This window comes from Coregonus clupeaformis, chromosome 16 (genome assembly GCF_020615455.1).
Source record: "Coregonus clupeaformis isolate EN_2021a chromosome 16, ASM2061545v1, whole genome shotgun sequence".
Lineage (NCBI taxonomy): Eukaryota > Metazoa > Chordata > Actinopteri > Salmoniformes > Salmonidae > Coregonus > Coregonus clupeaformis.
Genome location: NC_059207.1, coordinates 44,836,545 through 44,847,970, shown reverse-complemented (window position 1 = coordinate 44,847,970; position 11,426 = coordinate 44,836,545). Strand labels below are relative to the sequence as shown.

The following is an 11,426-nucleotide window of genomic DNA, read 5'->3' as shown; positions in this document are numbered from 1 at the left end:
AATCAATAAAAAATATATTACATTTGTCCATAAGTACAGTCAGAGGTAAACCGCACTGCCCCCTGAAAATAATTGGGGCATGAATTGTCTTCCATGTTGCAGGTGCATGGTAACAATTGAATAACAATCATAATCATGATTGCCTTAATTTACCACATACACCTCACATTTTTGTGTAGGCTTACCCTGACATGACGTTTTGATAACCGTGTAAATCTCTCTCGGACAAGGTGACTTTTATCAATATATTCACCTGCATTTACCCCCAACAAATGAAATGCTAATCTACTGCTAATGGGGCTATCATAAAGAACTACAAATGCCATGATATGGACGAGACAGCCAAATCGAGGCAAAGGTTGAGAATCTTTGGATTAACTATCTAATGTTAGTTTAATGTAGAAATTGAAAAATTAGCTACATTTCTTTAAAATTGACCTTTTATCAAAGGTGCCAGCGACAGATGACATGCAGGAGCTTGCAAGCATTTGTAGTCTTGCATAATGTCTACTTTGATGCAAATGAGCATTATTTGAATCAGGGTAAATAGAGCCGAATATATTGAGAGGAAGCAATTTGCTCACATCCCGTTGTCCGAGAGATTTACACGGTTATCAAAAAGTCACGCCAGGGTAAGCCGCTTACAATGATGTTTTGATTCTTGCTTGAACAGTCGCTAAGATTATATTTGGTTGTGATCTTTGCGAAATCAATATTTTGGATGCAGCTGTTGTTAGCTAGAATGCTAACGCTCATGTTCTGCCACCAATTTGCGCGCATCGCCCTCGTGCGGCAATGTCTGCAAACACAGAAAATGGTCGATGGTCTTTACTATTGCACCAAATATTTTTTATAACTAAACCAAGATATACCACAGCTTGTCGTTTCCAATGGGAACAAATGAGTCAAAGTGGGCAGAACAAGCAAGGAGGTGGGCAGAGCCAAGCAAGCGCTAGCGATATTCTATTGGCGCGTTCTAGTATACATCTGCATATTTCCGTTAGGGAACGCCTACTCTGAAGTGCGCGTGTGCCATAACTCAACTCGCCTTTGCACTCCTAAACAGCGCGATTTTTTACAACTTTTGCAAAGGGTAAAGTCTGCCAATCTTAGTCCACTCTGTTCATAACAGATTCTAGTTCTGGGAACAGAAAACTGTATTGAGATCAAATGTTTAATCGATGACAAAATGTGCAGTGTGTCGGCCAAAATCCATCTCGTTCCATCTTCTCCCACTGCCCGCCAGTGGGCTTCCTCTCACTACCACATTTGGTAGTGAGTGGAAACGCCGATCGGATGCTTCACATTTTAACATCCAGTGAAATATCTGTCTCATTGTTCTATCTGTATTACACCCGTTTCAAAAATGCGTGCAAGCGTGTGCACACATAGGAGGTCCCGTGAAAAAACGGGCCCGCCTATGGAAATCAAATGCCCGTCCAACTGATTCGTTCTGGCACCGGGTCTGCATCGAACTTGATTATTTTGATCACTTCCTTGCATTTGGGGAGGCGGTTGTAACACATACCATTTTGGCTCAATTAGATCAAGATGGAGAATAGCGTACCTTAGTTTCTTCAGTGGGAGGAGCCGGATGAACACATGTTTCAAGGGAAATGACGCAAATGCATTAAAGCAACAATTTTAGCGCGCGCCAATGAGCCGCACAAACCAGTTTCCCTCCAGAAAGAGAAGAGACAGCTTGTGTCGCACTTTGTGAAGCGAGAAAAGGACTCTTTTGTAACCAAGTAACTTTAGACTGCAACACTAAAGTTGACGGGAAAACGTCTCAGTAAAGGTTTTCTTATTTCTACTTGAACCAAACACAGAATCCACCATGTTTGAGGCTCGCTTGGTACAGGGATCCATCCTGAAGAAAGTTTTGGAGGCTCTGAAGGACCTGATCACGGAGGCCTGTTGGGACGTGAGCTCGTCGGGTATCTCCCTCCAGAGTATGGATTCGTCCCACGTCTCCCTAGTCCAGCTCACCCTCCGCAGCGACGGGTTCGACTCTTACCGCTGCGACCGCAATCTCGCCATGGGAGTCAATCTTAGCAGGTGAACAGAACTAATTGAATATGACAGCATAGTTGTGAAGTTTAGCCAGAGAACAATAACTTGGCGTTAGTTTAGCAGGAATATAGTTTGTGATATTTTATGATTTTGTCTAATTGGCTGAATTTACAGCCAGTTAGCAAGGTAACTAGCGTTAGTTAGTCTGGCTTGAGTTGGCGTCTTGAAGTTGTACTCTGCCGTCATACAACTTTTTACTGTAAGGAGGACATTTTAGACGTTACATTTTTGTTACGGGTAAATCGGCATTTTGTCGTTATACTACAATATGTATGGTACAAAGCCGCCTTTTGAAAATTACGTGTGACGTAATTTGAGCGCCAAATCCACTGCCTTCTCTGGGTGATGGTTGGCGGGAATTTCTCGAACTCGCGAAGGTCAGCTGACGTCAGTCACTATTGTGCTGAAATTGTCTACTTGCTAAATGGATCAAATGATCACGCTTACCAACAATATAAAAATACATTATACGTTCTCATAATGCATCTGTGTAATGTATCCAACTTGTAGTAGATCTTGACTTCGACAATGGTGCTTCATGCAGTGGCATAATGACCTACATTTGAATGACAACTACATAGCCAATGAAAAAGCGGAGATAAATTATTCAAACACACCATTTATTGAAATGGCCTTCCACACAAATAACATCGAATCTACTTTACAGGGCGTCAGAAATTTAAGAATATATGGTGTTTTTTGAGTGAAATGATGGCATATCATCTTTCGGGACAGACCTGATAATGGTGACAACTTTTTATACTGATCACTCAAAATAAGGAATAGTGTTTTAAAACTTGTTCCTGTAACAGTATGCCAGATACTGACTGGCCTACCACCCACTTCCTCCTAGTATGTCAAAGATCCTGAAGTGTGCTGGGAATGAGGACATCATCACTCTCAGAGCAGAGGACAACGCAGACACACTCGCCCTTGTCTTTGAGACACTCAGTGAGTACCTTTATCCATCAATCCATATCAATAGCTCTACTCTTAGTGTAGGGATATTTCATTTCGAGCTAGAATTGATATGTTCAGAGGTTCATACCAGTAGTAGTAAAACTTGAACGGTCAGGAACCATGATAATCCAATGCTATCATTTATGTATGCTTGATAATGTATTTAGATGTTTAATTAGAGATGAGTGTTAATCTGTCTCTCTCGCTCAGACCAGGAAAAGGTGTCCGACTATGAGATGAAGCTGATGGATCTTGATGTAGAACAGTTGGGAATCCCAGTAAGTGTTCTTCTCCCAACATTCCATTAAGTAATAATAGTCGTAGTGGCAGTAGCATTTGTCACCGGATCACACCACCCCAGTAGCCACATTCTCCCATGATTCCCCCCCCAGGAGCAGGAGTACAGCTGTGTGGTGAAGATGCCATCAGGGGAGTTTGCCCGTATCTGCCGTGACCTTTCTCAGATTGGTGACGCCGTCATGATCTCTTGCGCCAAGGATGGAGTTAAGTTTTCTGCCACGGGAGAGCTGGGCACCGGCAACGTCAAGTTGTCCCAGACCAGCAATGTGGACAAGGAGGAGGAAGCTGTAAGTATGGGTGGAGGGTGGTCTGTGTCCCAAATGAGAACCCATTACCTATATAATGCACTATATTATTTGGGACCAATCTCCCAGAGTGAAACGTGGGAGGGATGGGGCAGGAGAAACTGCACTTGATGGACTGACAATTCTGTTTGAATTGCTCCATCACCAGTTCCGTTAAGATGGTTCTCTTGGACAGCAAAGATTCACTAGTTTTGTTTGGGCTCACTGGAGGATTTGCGTTTGAATTCAATCTCTTATCTCCCCCTCCTTCCTTACTCTCAGGTGACTGTTGAGATGAACGAACCAGTCCAGTTGATCTTCGCACTTAACTACCTAAACTTCTTCACCAAAGCCACACCCCTCTCCAAAACCGTCATCCTCAGCATGTCTGCAGACATCCCCCTCGGTAGGTACCCTGCCCCTAACGAGCCCAATATACACACATCCTAGTACTGTGCGGTTTTGTTTCCTGATGTCTGACTAATCAAATTTTACTAATCTGATCTTTGACAGTGGTGGAGTACAAGATAGCTGACATGGGCCACGTTAAGTACTACCTGGCACCCAAAATTGATGAGGAGGCTTCCTAAACCTCCCTGGTCCAAAGTCCAATGGAAGAACAGAGGGGGTTGGTTCCTACTTCCTGTGGATGGGGAGGAGGAACTTCCTGTTGTGAGGGAAAGTAAGGGATGTCATGGCTGACTGTTGATTACCTCTGTATCATGGCATCGCTGTTGGTTTTGGTTTTATCTGTATTCTACATTTCTGCTGGTTGATAGATTGTCTAGCTCTTCCAGCGTCCATGAGGGGGGTTATGGTAATATGGGTCTAAATACAAGTTGATGTATTTGGATACATTCATTGATATCAGCAGTTTGATGAATGCAGTCTGAATTGAGATTGATACTGGCTGGACAATGGTAAAAGGGTTCTACTAAAGGATCCCCCTGTCTTTTCTGTGACCAGGGTTCTTATTCTAGCTCAGGAGTGTACTGTTCAGTTGTTAACCTGTGACCTATCCAGCCCTCTGAGGAAGATCAAGATTTCTCCACAATCCCTCTTTCCCTTTCTCACTCTCCCTCTCATCTGTTTGGAAAACAAATGCGCATTTTGATTTGTAGATATGTCTGTAAATATATTTTGTGGTCATGTTAACCACCCCAATGTTGTATTCATGAACTCAATTTCCCAATAAATAATTTGATTCTGATTTACTTATTATTCACATTTTATTTGCAACCACAAGGTGGTGCCCATGATCAAATCAAATGTTATTTGTCAAGTACATGTGTTTTACAGATGTTATTGCGGGTGTAGTGAAATGCTTGTGCTTCTAGCTCCGACAGTGCAGTAATATCTAACAATTTCACAACATATACCCAATACACACAAATCTAAGTAAGGAATGGGATTAAGAATATATACATATATGGACGAGCAATGACAGAGCGGCATGGACTAAGATACAGTAGTATAGAATACAGTATCTCACAAGTGAGTACACCCCTCACATTTTTGTAAATATGAGTATATATTTTCATGTGGCAACACTGAAGAAATTACACTTTGCTACAATGTAAAGTAGTGAGTGTACAGCTTGTATAACTGTAAATTTGCTGTCCCCTCAAAATAAAACAGCCATTAATGTCTAAACCGCTGGCAACAAAAGTGAGTACACCCCTAAGTGAAAATGTCCTAATTGGGCCCAAAGTGTCTATTGTGTGGCCACTATTTTCCAGCACTGCCTTAACCCTCATGGGCATGGAGTTCACCAGAGCTTCACAGGTTGCCACTGGAGTCCTCTTCCACTCCTCCATGATGACATCACGGAGCTGGTGGATGTTAGACCTTGCACTCCTCCACCTTCTGTTTGAGGATGCCCCACAGATGCTCAATAGGGTTTAGGTCTGGAGACATGCTTGGCCAGTCCATCACCTTTACCCTCAGCTTCTTTAGCAAGGCAGTGGTCGTCTTGGAGGTGTATTTGGGGTCGTTATCATGTTGGAATACTGCCCTGCGGCCCAGTCGCCGAAGGGAGGGGATCATGCTCTGCTTCAGTAAGTCACAGTACATGTTGGCATTCATGGTTCCTTCAATGAACTGTAGCTCCCCAGTGCCGGCAGCGCTCATGCAGCCCCAGACCATGACACTCCCACCACCATGCTTGACTGTAGGCAAGACACACTTGTCTTTGTACTCCTCACCTGGTTGCCGCCACACACGCTTCGCACCATCTGAACCAAATAAGTTTATCTTGGTCTCATCAGACCACAGGACATGGTTCCAGTAATCCATGTCCTTAGTCTGATTGTCTTCAGCAAACTGTTTGCGGGCTTTCTTGTGTATCATCTTTAGAAGAGGCTTCCTTCTGGGACGACAGCCATGCAGACCAATTTGATGCAGTGTGTGGCGTATGGTCTGAGCACTGACAGGCTGACCCCCCACCCCTTCAACCTCTGCAGCAATGCTGGCAGCACTCATACGTCTATTTCCCAAAGACAACCTCTGGATATGACGCTGAGCACGTGCACTCAACTTCTTTGGTCGACCATGGCAAGGCCTGTTCTGAGTGGAACCTGTCCTGTTAAACCGCTGTATGGTCTTGGCCACCGTGCTGCAGCTCAGTTTCAGGGTCTTGGCAATCTTCTTATAGCCCAGGCCATCTTTATGTAGAGCAACAATTCTTTTTTTCAGATCCTCAGAGTTCTTTGCCATGAGGTGCCATGTTGAACTTCTAGTGACCAGTATGAGGGAGTGTGAGAGCGATGACACCAAATTTAACACACCTTCTCCCCATTCACACCTGAGACCTTGTAACACTAATGAGTCACATGACACCAGGGAGGGAAAATTCCTAATTGGGCCCAATTTGGACATTTTCACTTAGGGGTGTACTCACTTTTGTTGCCAGCGGTTTAGACATTAATGGCTGTGTGTTGAGTTATTTTGAGGGGACAGCAAATGTACACTGTTATACAAGATGTACACTCACTACTTTACATTGTAGCAAAGTGTCATTTCTTCAGTGTTGTCACATGAAAAGATATACTCATATTTACAAAAATGTGAGGGGTATACTCACTTTTGTGAGATACTGTACATATGAGATGAATAATGCAGGATATGTAAACATTAAAGTGACTAGTGTCCTATTAATGTGGCCAGTGATTTCTAGTCTGTCTATAGGCAGCAGCCTCTAATGTGCTAGTGATGGCTATTTAACAGTCTGATGGCCTTGAGATAGTGGCTTGCGAAAGTATCCCCCCCCCTGGCATTTTTCCTATTTTGGCATTAAAATTGATTTTGGGGGGGGTTGTATCATTTGATTTACACAACATGCCTACCACTTTGAAGATGCAAAATATTTTTTATTGTGAAACAAACAAGAAACAAGACCAAAAAAAAACTTGAGCGTGCATAACTATTCACCCCCCAAAAGTCCATACATTGTAGAGCCACCTTTTGCAGCAATTACAGCTGCAAGACTCTTGGGGTATGTCTCTATAAGCTTGCCACATCACTTTTCCATTATTTATTTTTTAGAATTATTTGAAACAAGTTATTTTTTTCATTTCACTTCACCAATTTGGACTATTTTGTGTATGTCCATTACATGAAATCCAAATAAAAATCAATTTAAATTACAGGTTGTAATGCAACAAAATAGGAAAAATCACCAAGGGGGTTTAATACTTTTGCAAGGCACTGTAGAAGCTGTTTTTCATTCTCTGTCCCAGCTTTGATGCACCTGTACTGACCTCGCCTTCTGGATGATGGCGGGGTGAACAGGCAGTGGCTCGGGTGGTTGATGTCCTTGATGATCTTTTTGGCCTTCCTGTGACATCGGGTGCTGTAGGTGTCCTGGAGGGCAGGTAGTTTGCCCCCGGTAATGCGTTGGGCAGACCGCACCGGAGATACAGCCCGACAGGATGCTCTCAATTGTGCATCTGTAAAAGTTTGTGAGGGTTTTAGGTGCCAAGCCAAATTTCTTCAGCCTCCTGAGGTTGAAGAGGCTCTGTTGCGCCTTCTTCACCACACTGTCTGTGTGGGTGGACCATTTCAACTATCTGAACTGACTGCGATGTTTCATTTGGGGGCTGGATTCCTGGACACAGATAACAATTTGTTTAGGACTAAGAAGCACTTGCAATGAGGAATCATTTGAACATAATTATAACAGGATTGGGCTTAATCTGCATCTCTGAAAACTGGAGAAAAAAAAAAAAATACATACATTTTGAGCAAAACATGTTTTTTGTAATGGAAACTTTATCCTGAACAATTTACCAGTTTATTTAGACTAATGGTGCATGTCTTAATGCTAGTACCAATGAAACATCACAGGTGTAGGCATACATTCTCACTGACCATATCGGATCAGGTGGTTCTTCAAATTAAGGTTAGGATTGGGCTAAAGTAATCTGATCACAGATTTGTGGTTACTACCTAGAGCTTTACAACATCATTCCTCAGAATCATGTGCCTTTCTCATTGTACACATGCAGCAACAATACATTATTTTGTGCTGCCATAGATGTGATAAAGCTAATTGGTTTTTGACTGGAAAAAATATTAGATTTTGACTGCAGTAAAAAGTTCCCCAGATCTGTTTGTGCCCTTGACAACTATTGCTGTCATTGTCAAACCAAACAATGTTTTGCATGATGGCACAAACAGACTGGCACTCAGGCTATAAGTAAATAGGCTATGTACTGTATGTCCTCTGGAAATTCTATCTCTATGGGGCCGGCCAACACAGCTCAGTCAGTCTGGGTTTACTAAACTAAAGCCTTAATCCCATTGGTACATCTGGCTCCAGTTACACCACTCCCCTTCCTCCACTGTACCCTCAACCTTGGCACATCACTGTTTTCAAACAACCCAGAAGCAACAAGTGGAGGACTGGATTACATTCTCACTGTAGATAGCATTTCTATATCCCATTCCCAGCTACCACAGGCTCTCACAAAACTCATGTGCTGAGAGGGCTGAGCTGCACTGAGTTAGTATCCACAGCAACCAGGGGAGAATTGTTTTTGTTCCAGAAAATGCTCTCTAAATCTCTAATACTCTCCTTATGCTCCCTCATAAAACCTTTATTTCCACATTTCACAGTGCAGTGTTTTGTGACAAGTTTACGCATCACTGGGATTCAGTGAAAGCGACCAACTTCCACTGGAGGTAAAATAATGACTGCCTTTCATAGGTTGCTCACGCCAGGCAATGCTTCCATCCTTCCCCCTCCTCCAGGAGGAAACCTACATTTTACATTTTAGTCATTTAGCAGACGCTCTTATCCAGTGCAACTTACAGTTAGTGAGTGCATACATTTTTTCATACTGGTCCCCCGTGGGAATCGAACCCACAACCCTGGCGTTGCAAGCGCCATGCTCTACCAACTGAGCTACACGGGACTAGGTAGAAACTTCTTCTCCTGAATGCTTTAATTTAATGAAGTAATTAATCTTTATCTTGATGTGAGTGGTTAATTAAATATTGAGGCAGCTATCACAGCTTAACTGGACACACGTCTTTATCAGTCTCTTCCACTGGTGACAGGTCTGTCTCTTCTCTGGTTAGCCCCTGCATTTCTTTCGTTCTCTCTCCTCCATCCTTTGTCTCTCTCTTTCTCTCCTTCTCCCTTGCTTCTCTCTTCTTCCAGCCATGTTTATTAAATGGTTATTGCTGATTATTTATGCCCATGCATTCTAATCATTTAAAAAGTACAGTAGCAACCTTTCTATTTTAATTATTGCTGCACAATCCTTAGTAACCTATCACACCTTCACATCTCTTGAGCCAGGCAACTCATTATAAAGATTCACCAGGTAGCCTATATGAAGTATGATTTTTCTTGCCCCTCACTTTGACGTCAGCAGAAACGACTTCTACGATGGCAGTCTCAGACTGAACGTATGTAGCGATAGATAGAGCAGTGGAATTATACTGAACCAAAATATGAACGCAACATGCAACAATTTCAAAGACTTTACTGAGTTACAGTTCATTTAAGGAAATCAGTCAATTGAAATAGATCCTTGCGACATGGGGCCGTGCATTATCATGCTAAAACATGAGGTGATGGTGGCAGATGAATGGCACGACAATGGGCCTCAGGATCTTTTCACGATATCTCTGTGCATTCAAATTGCCTTCGATGAAATGCAATTGTGTTCGTTGTCCGTAGCTTATGCCTGCCTATCATAGCATAACCCCACTGCCACCATGGGGCACTCTGTTTACAACGTTGACACCAGTAAACCGCTCACCCACACAACGCCATACACGTGGTCTGTGGTTGCGAGGCCGGTTGGACGTACCGAAGGCGGTTTATGGTAGAGAAATGAACATTAAATTATCTAGCAACAGCTCTGGTGGACATTCCTGCAGTCAGCATGCCAATTGCACACTCCCTCAAAACTTGAGACATCTGTGGCATTGTGTTGTGTGACAAAACTGCACATTTTAGAGTGGCCTTTTATTGTCCCCAGCACATGGTGCACATGGATAATGATCATACTGTTTAATCAGCTTCTTGATATGCCACACCTGTCAGGTGGATGGATTATCTTGGCAAAGGAGAAATGGTCACTAACAGGGATGTAAACAAATTTGTGCACAAAATTTGAGAGAAATTAGCTTTTTGTGCATATGGAACATTTCTGGGATCTTTTATTTCAGCTCATGAAACATGGGACCAACAATTTACATGTTGCGTTTATATTTTTGTTCAGTGTAAATTCAGTATGAGTGGTCAGGCAATGATTTCTCTCCTCTACATATTCAGTATGCTTTTCACTCTGACCTGGAGTGCCCTTTCTGCCTACTCAGCTTTTCTGCTCATTACTCTAACACACTTATCTCTCTAGTCCATTCCTCTCTCTCTCTCTCTCTCTCTCTCTCTCTCTCTCTCTCTCTCTCTCTCTCTCTCTCTCTTGCTCTCATGCTCTCTCTGTCTAGTCTGTAAATTGCTTTTTAGAGATGTGGGATTTGGGCCAGAGACAGGGTGAGATAAGGAGACAGGGCGAGACGCCCTCTTCTCGGAGGGAAATGAGTTAACGCTGTGAGAGCTGCGTTACAGAGAGAGAGAGGAGTGCAGGTTACTTTGGTCTTACTCTGGGTATAGATGGGTGTAGAGGGAGCAGCGCCTACACTCTTAGAAAAAAGATGCTAAGTAGAACCATACAGGGTTCTTCGGTTTTATTATCTAACGGTTCTTCCTAGAACCATCTATGAAGGGTTCTACCGAGAACCCTTTTATCTTTGGAGGTTTCTTCCTAGAACCATCTATGAACAGTTCCACCAGCCTTATTAGCCTTTCAAATGTAATTATTAATGACAATATACAGTGGGGGAAAAAAGTATTTAGTCAGCCACCAATTGTGCAAGTTCTCCCACTTAAAAAGATGAGAGAGGCCTGTAATTTTCATCATAGGTACACGTCAACTATGACAGACAAAATGTCTGAGTGGCGCAGTGGTCTAAGGCACTGCATCGCAGTGCTAGCTGTGCCACTAGAGATCCTGGTTTGAATCCAGGCTCTGTCGTAGCCGGCCGCGACCGGGAGACCCATGGGGCGGCGTGCAATTGGCCCAGCGTCGTCCAGGGTAGGGGAGGGAATGGCAGGCAGGGATGTAGCTCAGTTGATAGAGCATGGCGTTTGCAACGCCAGGGTTGTGGGTTCGATTCCCACAGGGGGTATGAAAAATAATAATGTATGCACTAACTGTAAGTCGCTCTGGATAAGAGCGTCTGCTAAATGACTAAAATGAGATTTTTTTTCCAGAAAATCACATTGTAGGATTTTTA

General features: G+C 43.1%; 1 protein-coding gene and 1 non-coding gene across 2 annotated transcripts; both read left to right on the top strand.

Annotated features, from left to right (window-relative positions):
* Nucleotides 1–1,508: 1,508 nt before the first annotated feature.
* LOC121584994 (proliferating cell nuclear antigen) lies at nt 1,509–4,827 on the top strand. The gene is made up of 6 exons (XM_041901289.2): nt 1,509–2,058; nt 2,927–3,024; nt 3,244–3,311; nt 3,426–3,620; nt 3,900–4,023; nt 4,131–4,827. The coding sequence occupies exons 1-6, from the start codon at nt 1,838–1,840 to the stop codon at nt 4,205–4,207; spliced, it is 783 nt and encodes a 260-aa protein (XP_041757223.1). The 5' UTR covers nt 1,509–1,837; the 3' UTR covers nt 4,208–4,827.
* Nucleotides 2,775–2,845, top strand: LOC121585257. The gene has a single exon (XR_006003834.1). It is a non-coding gene; the product is annotated as a small nucleolar RNA SNORD2 (small nucleolar RNA).
* Nucleotides 4,828–11,426: the final 6,599 nt, after the last annotated feature.

Coding starts and splice junctions, on each gene's coding strand:
- LOC121584994 (XM_041901289.2), top strand. CDS start 1,838: ATGTTTGAGGCTCGCTTGGTACAGGGATCCATCCTGAAGAAAGTTTTG. Junction 3,025..3,243: donor CCTTGTCTTTGAGACACTCA/GTGAGTACCTTT, acceptor TCTCTCGCTCAG/ACCAGGAAAAGGTGTCCGAC. Junction 3,621..3,899: donor TGGACAAGGAGGAGGAAGCT/GTAAGTATGGGT, acceptor CCTTACTCTCAG/GTGACTGTTGAGATGAACGA.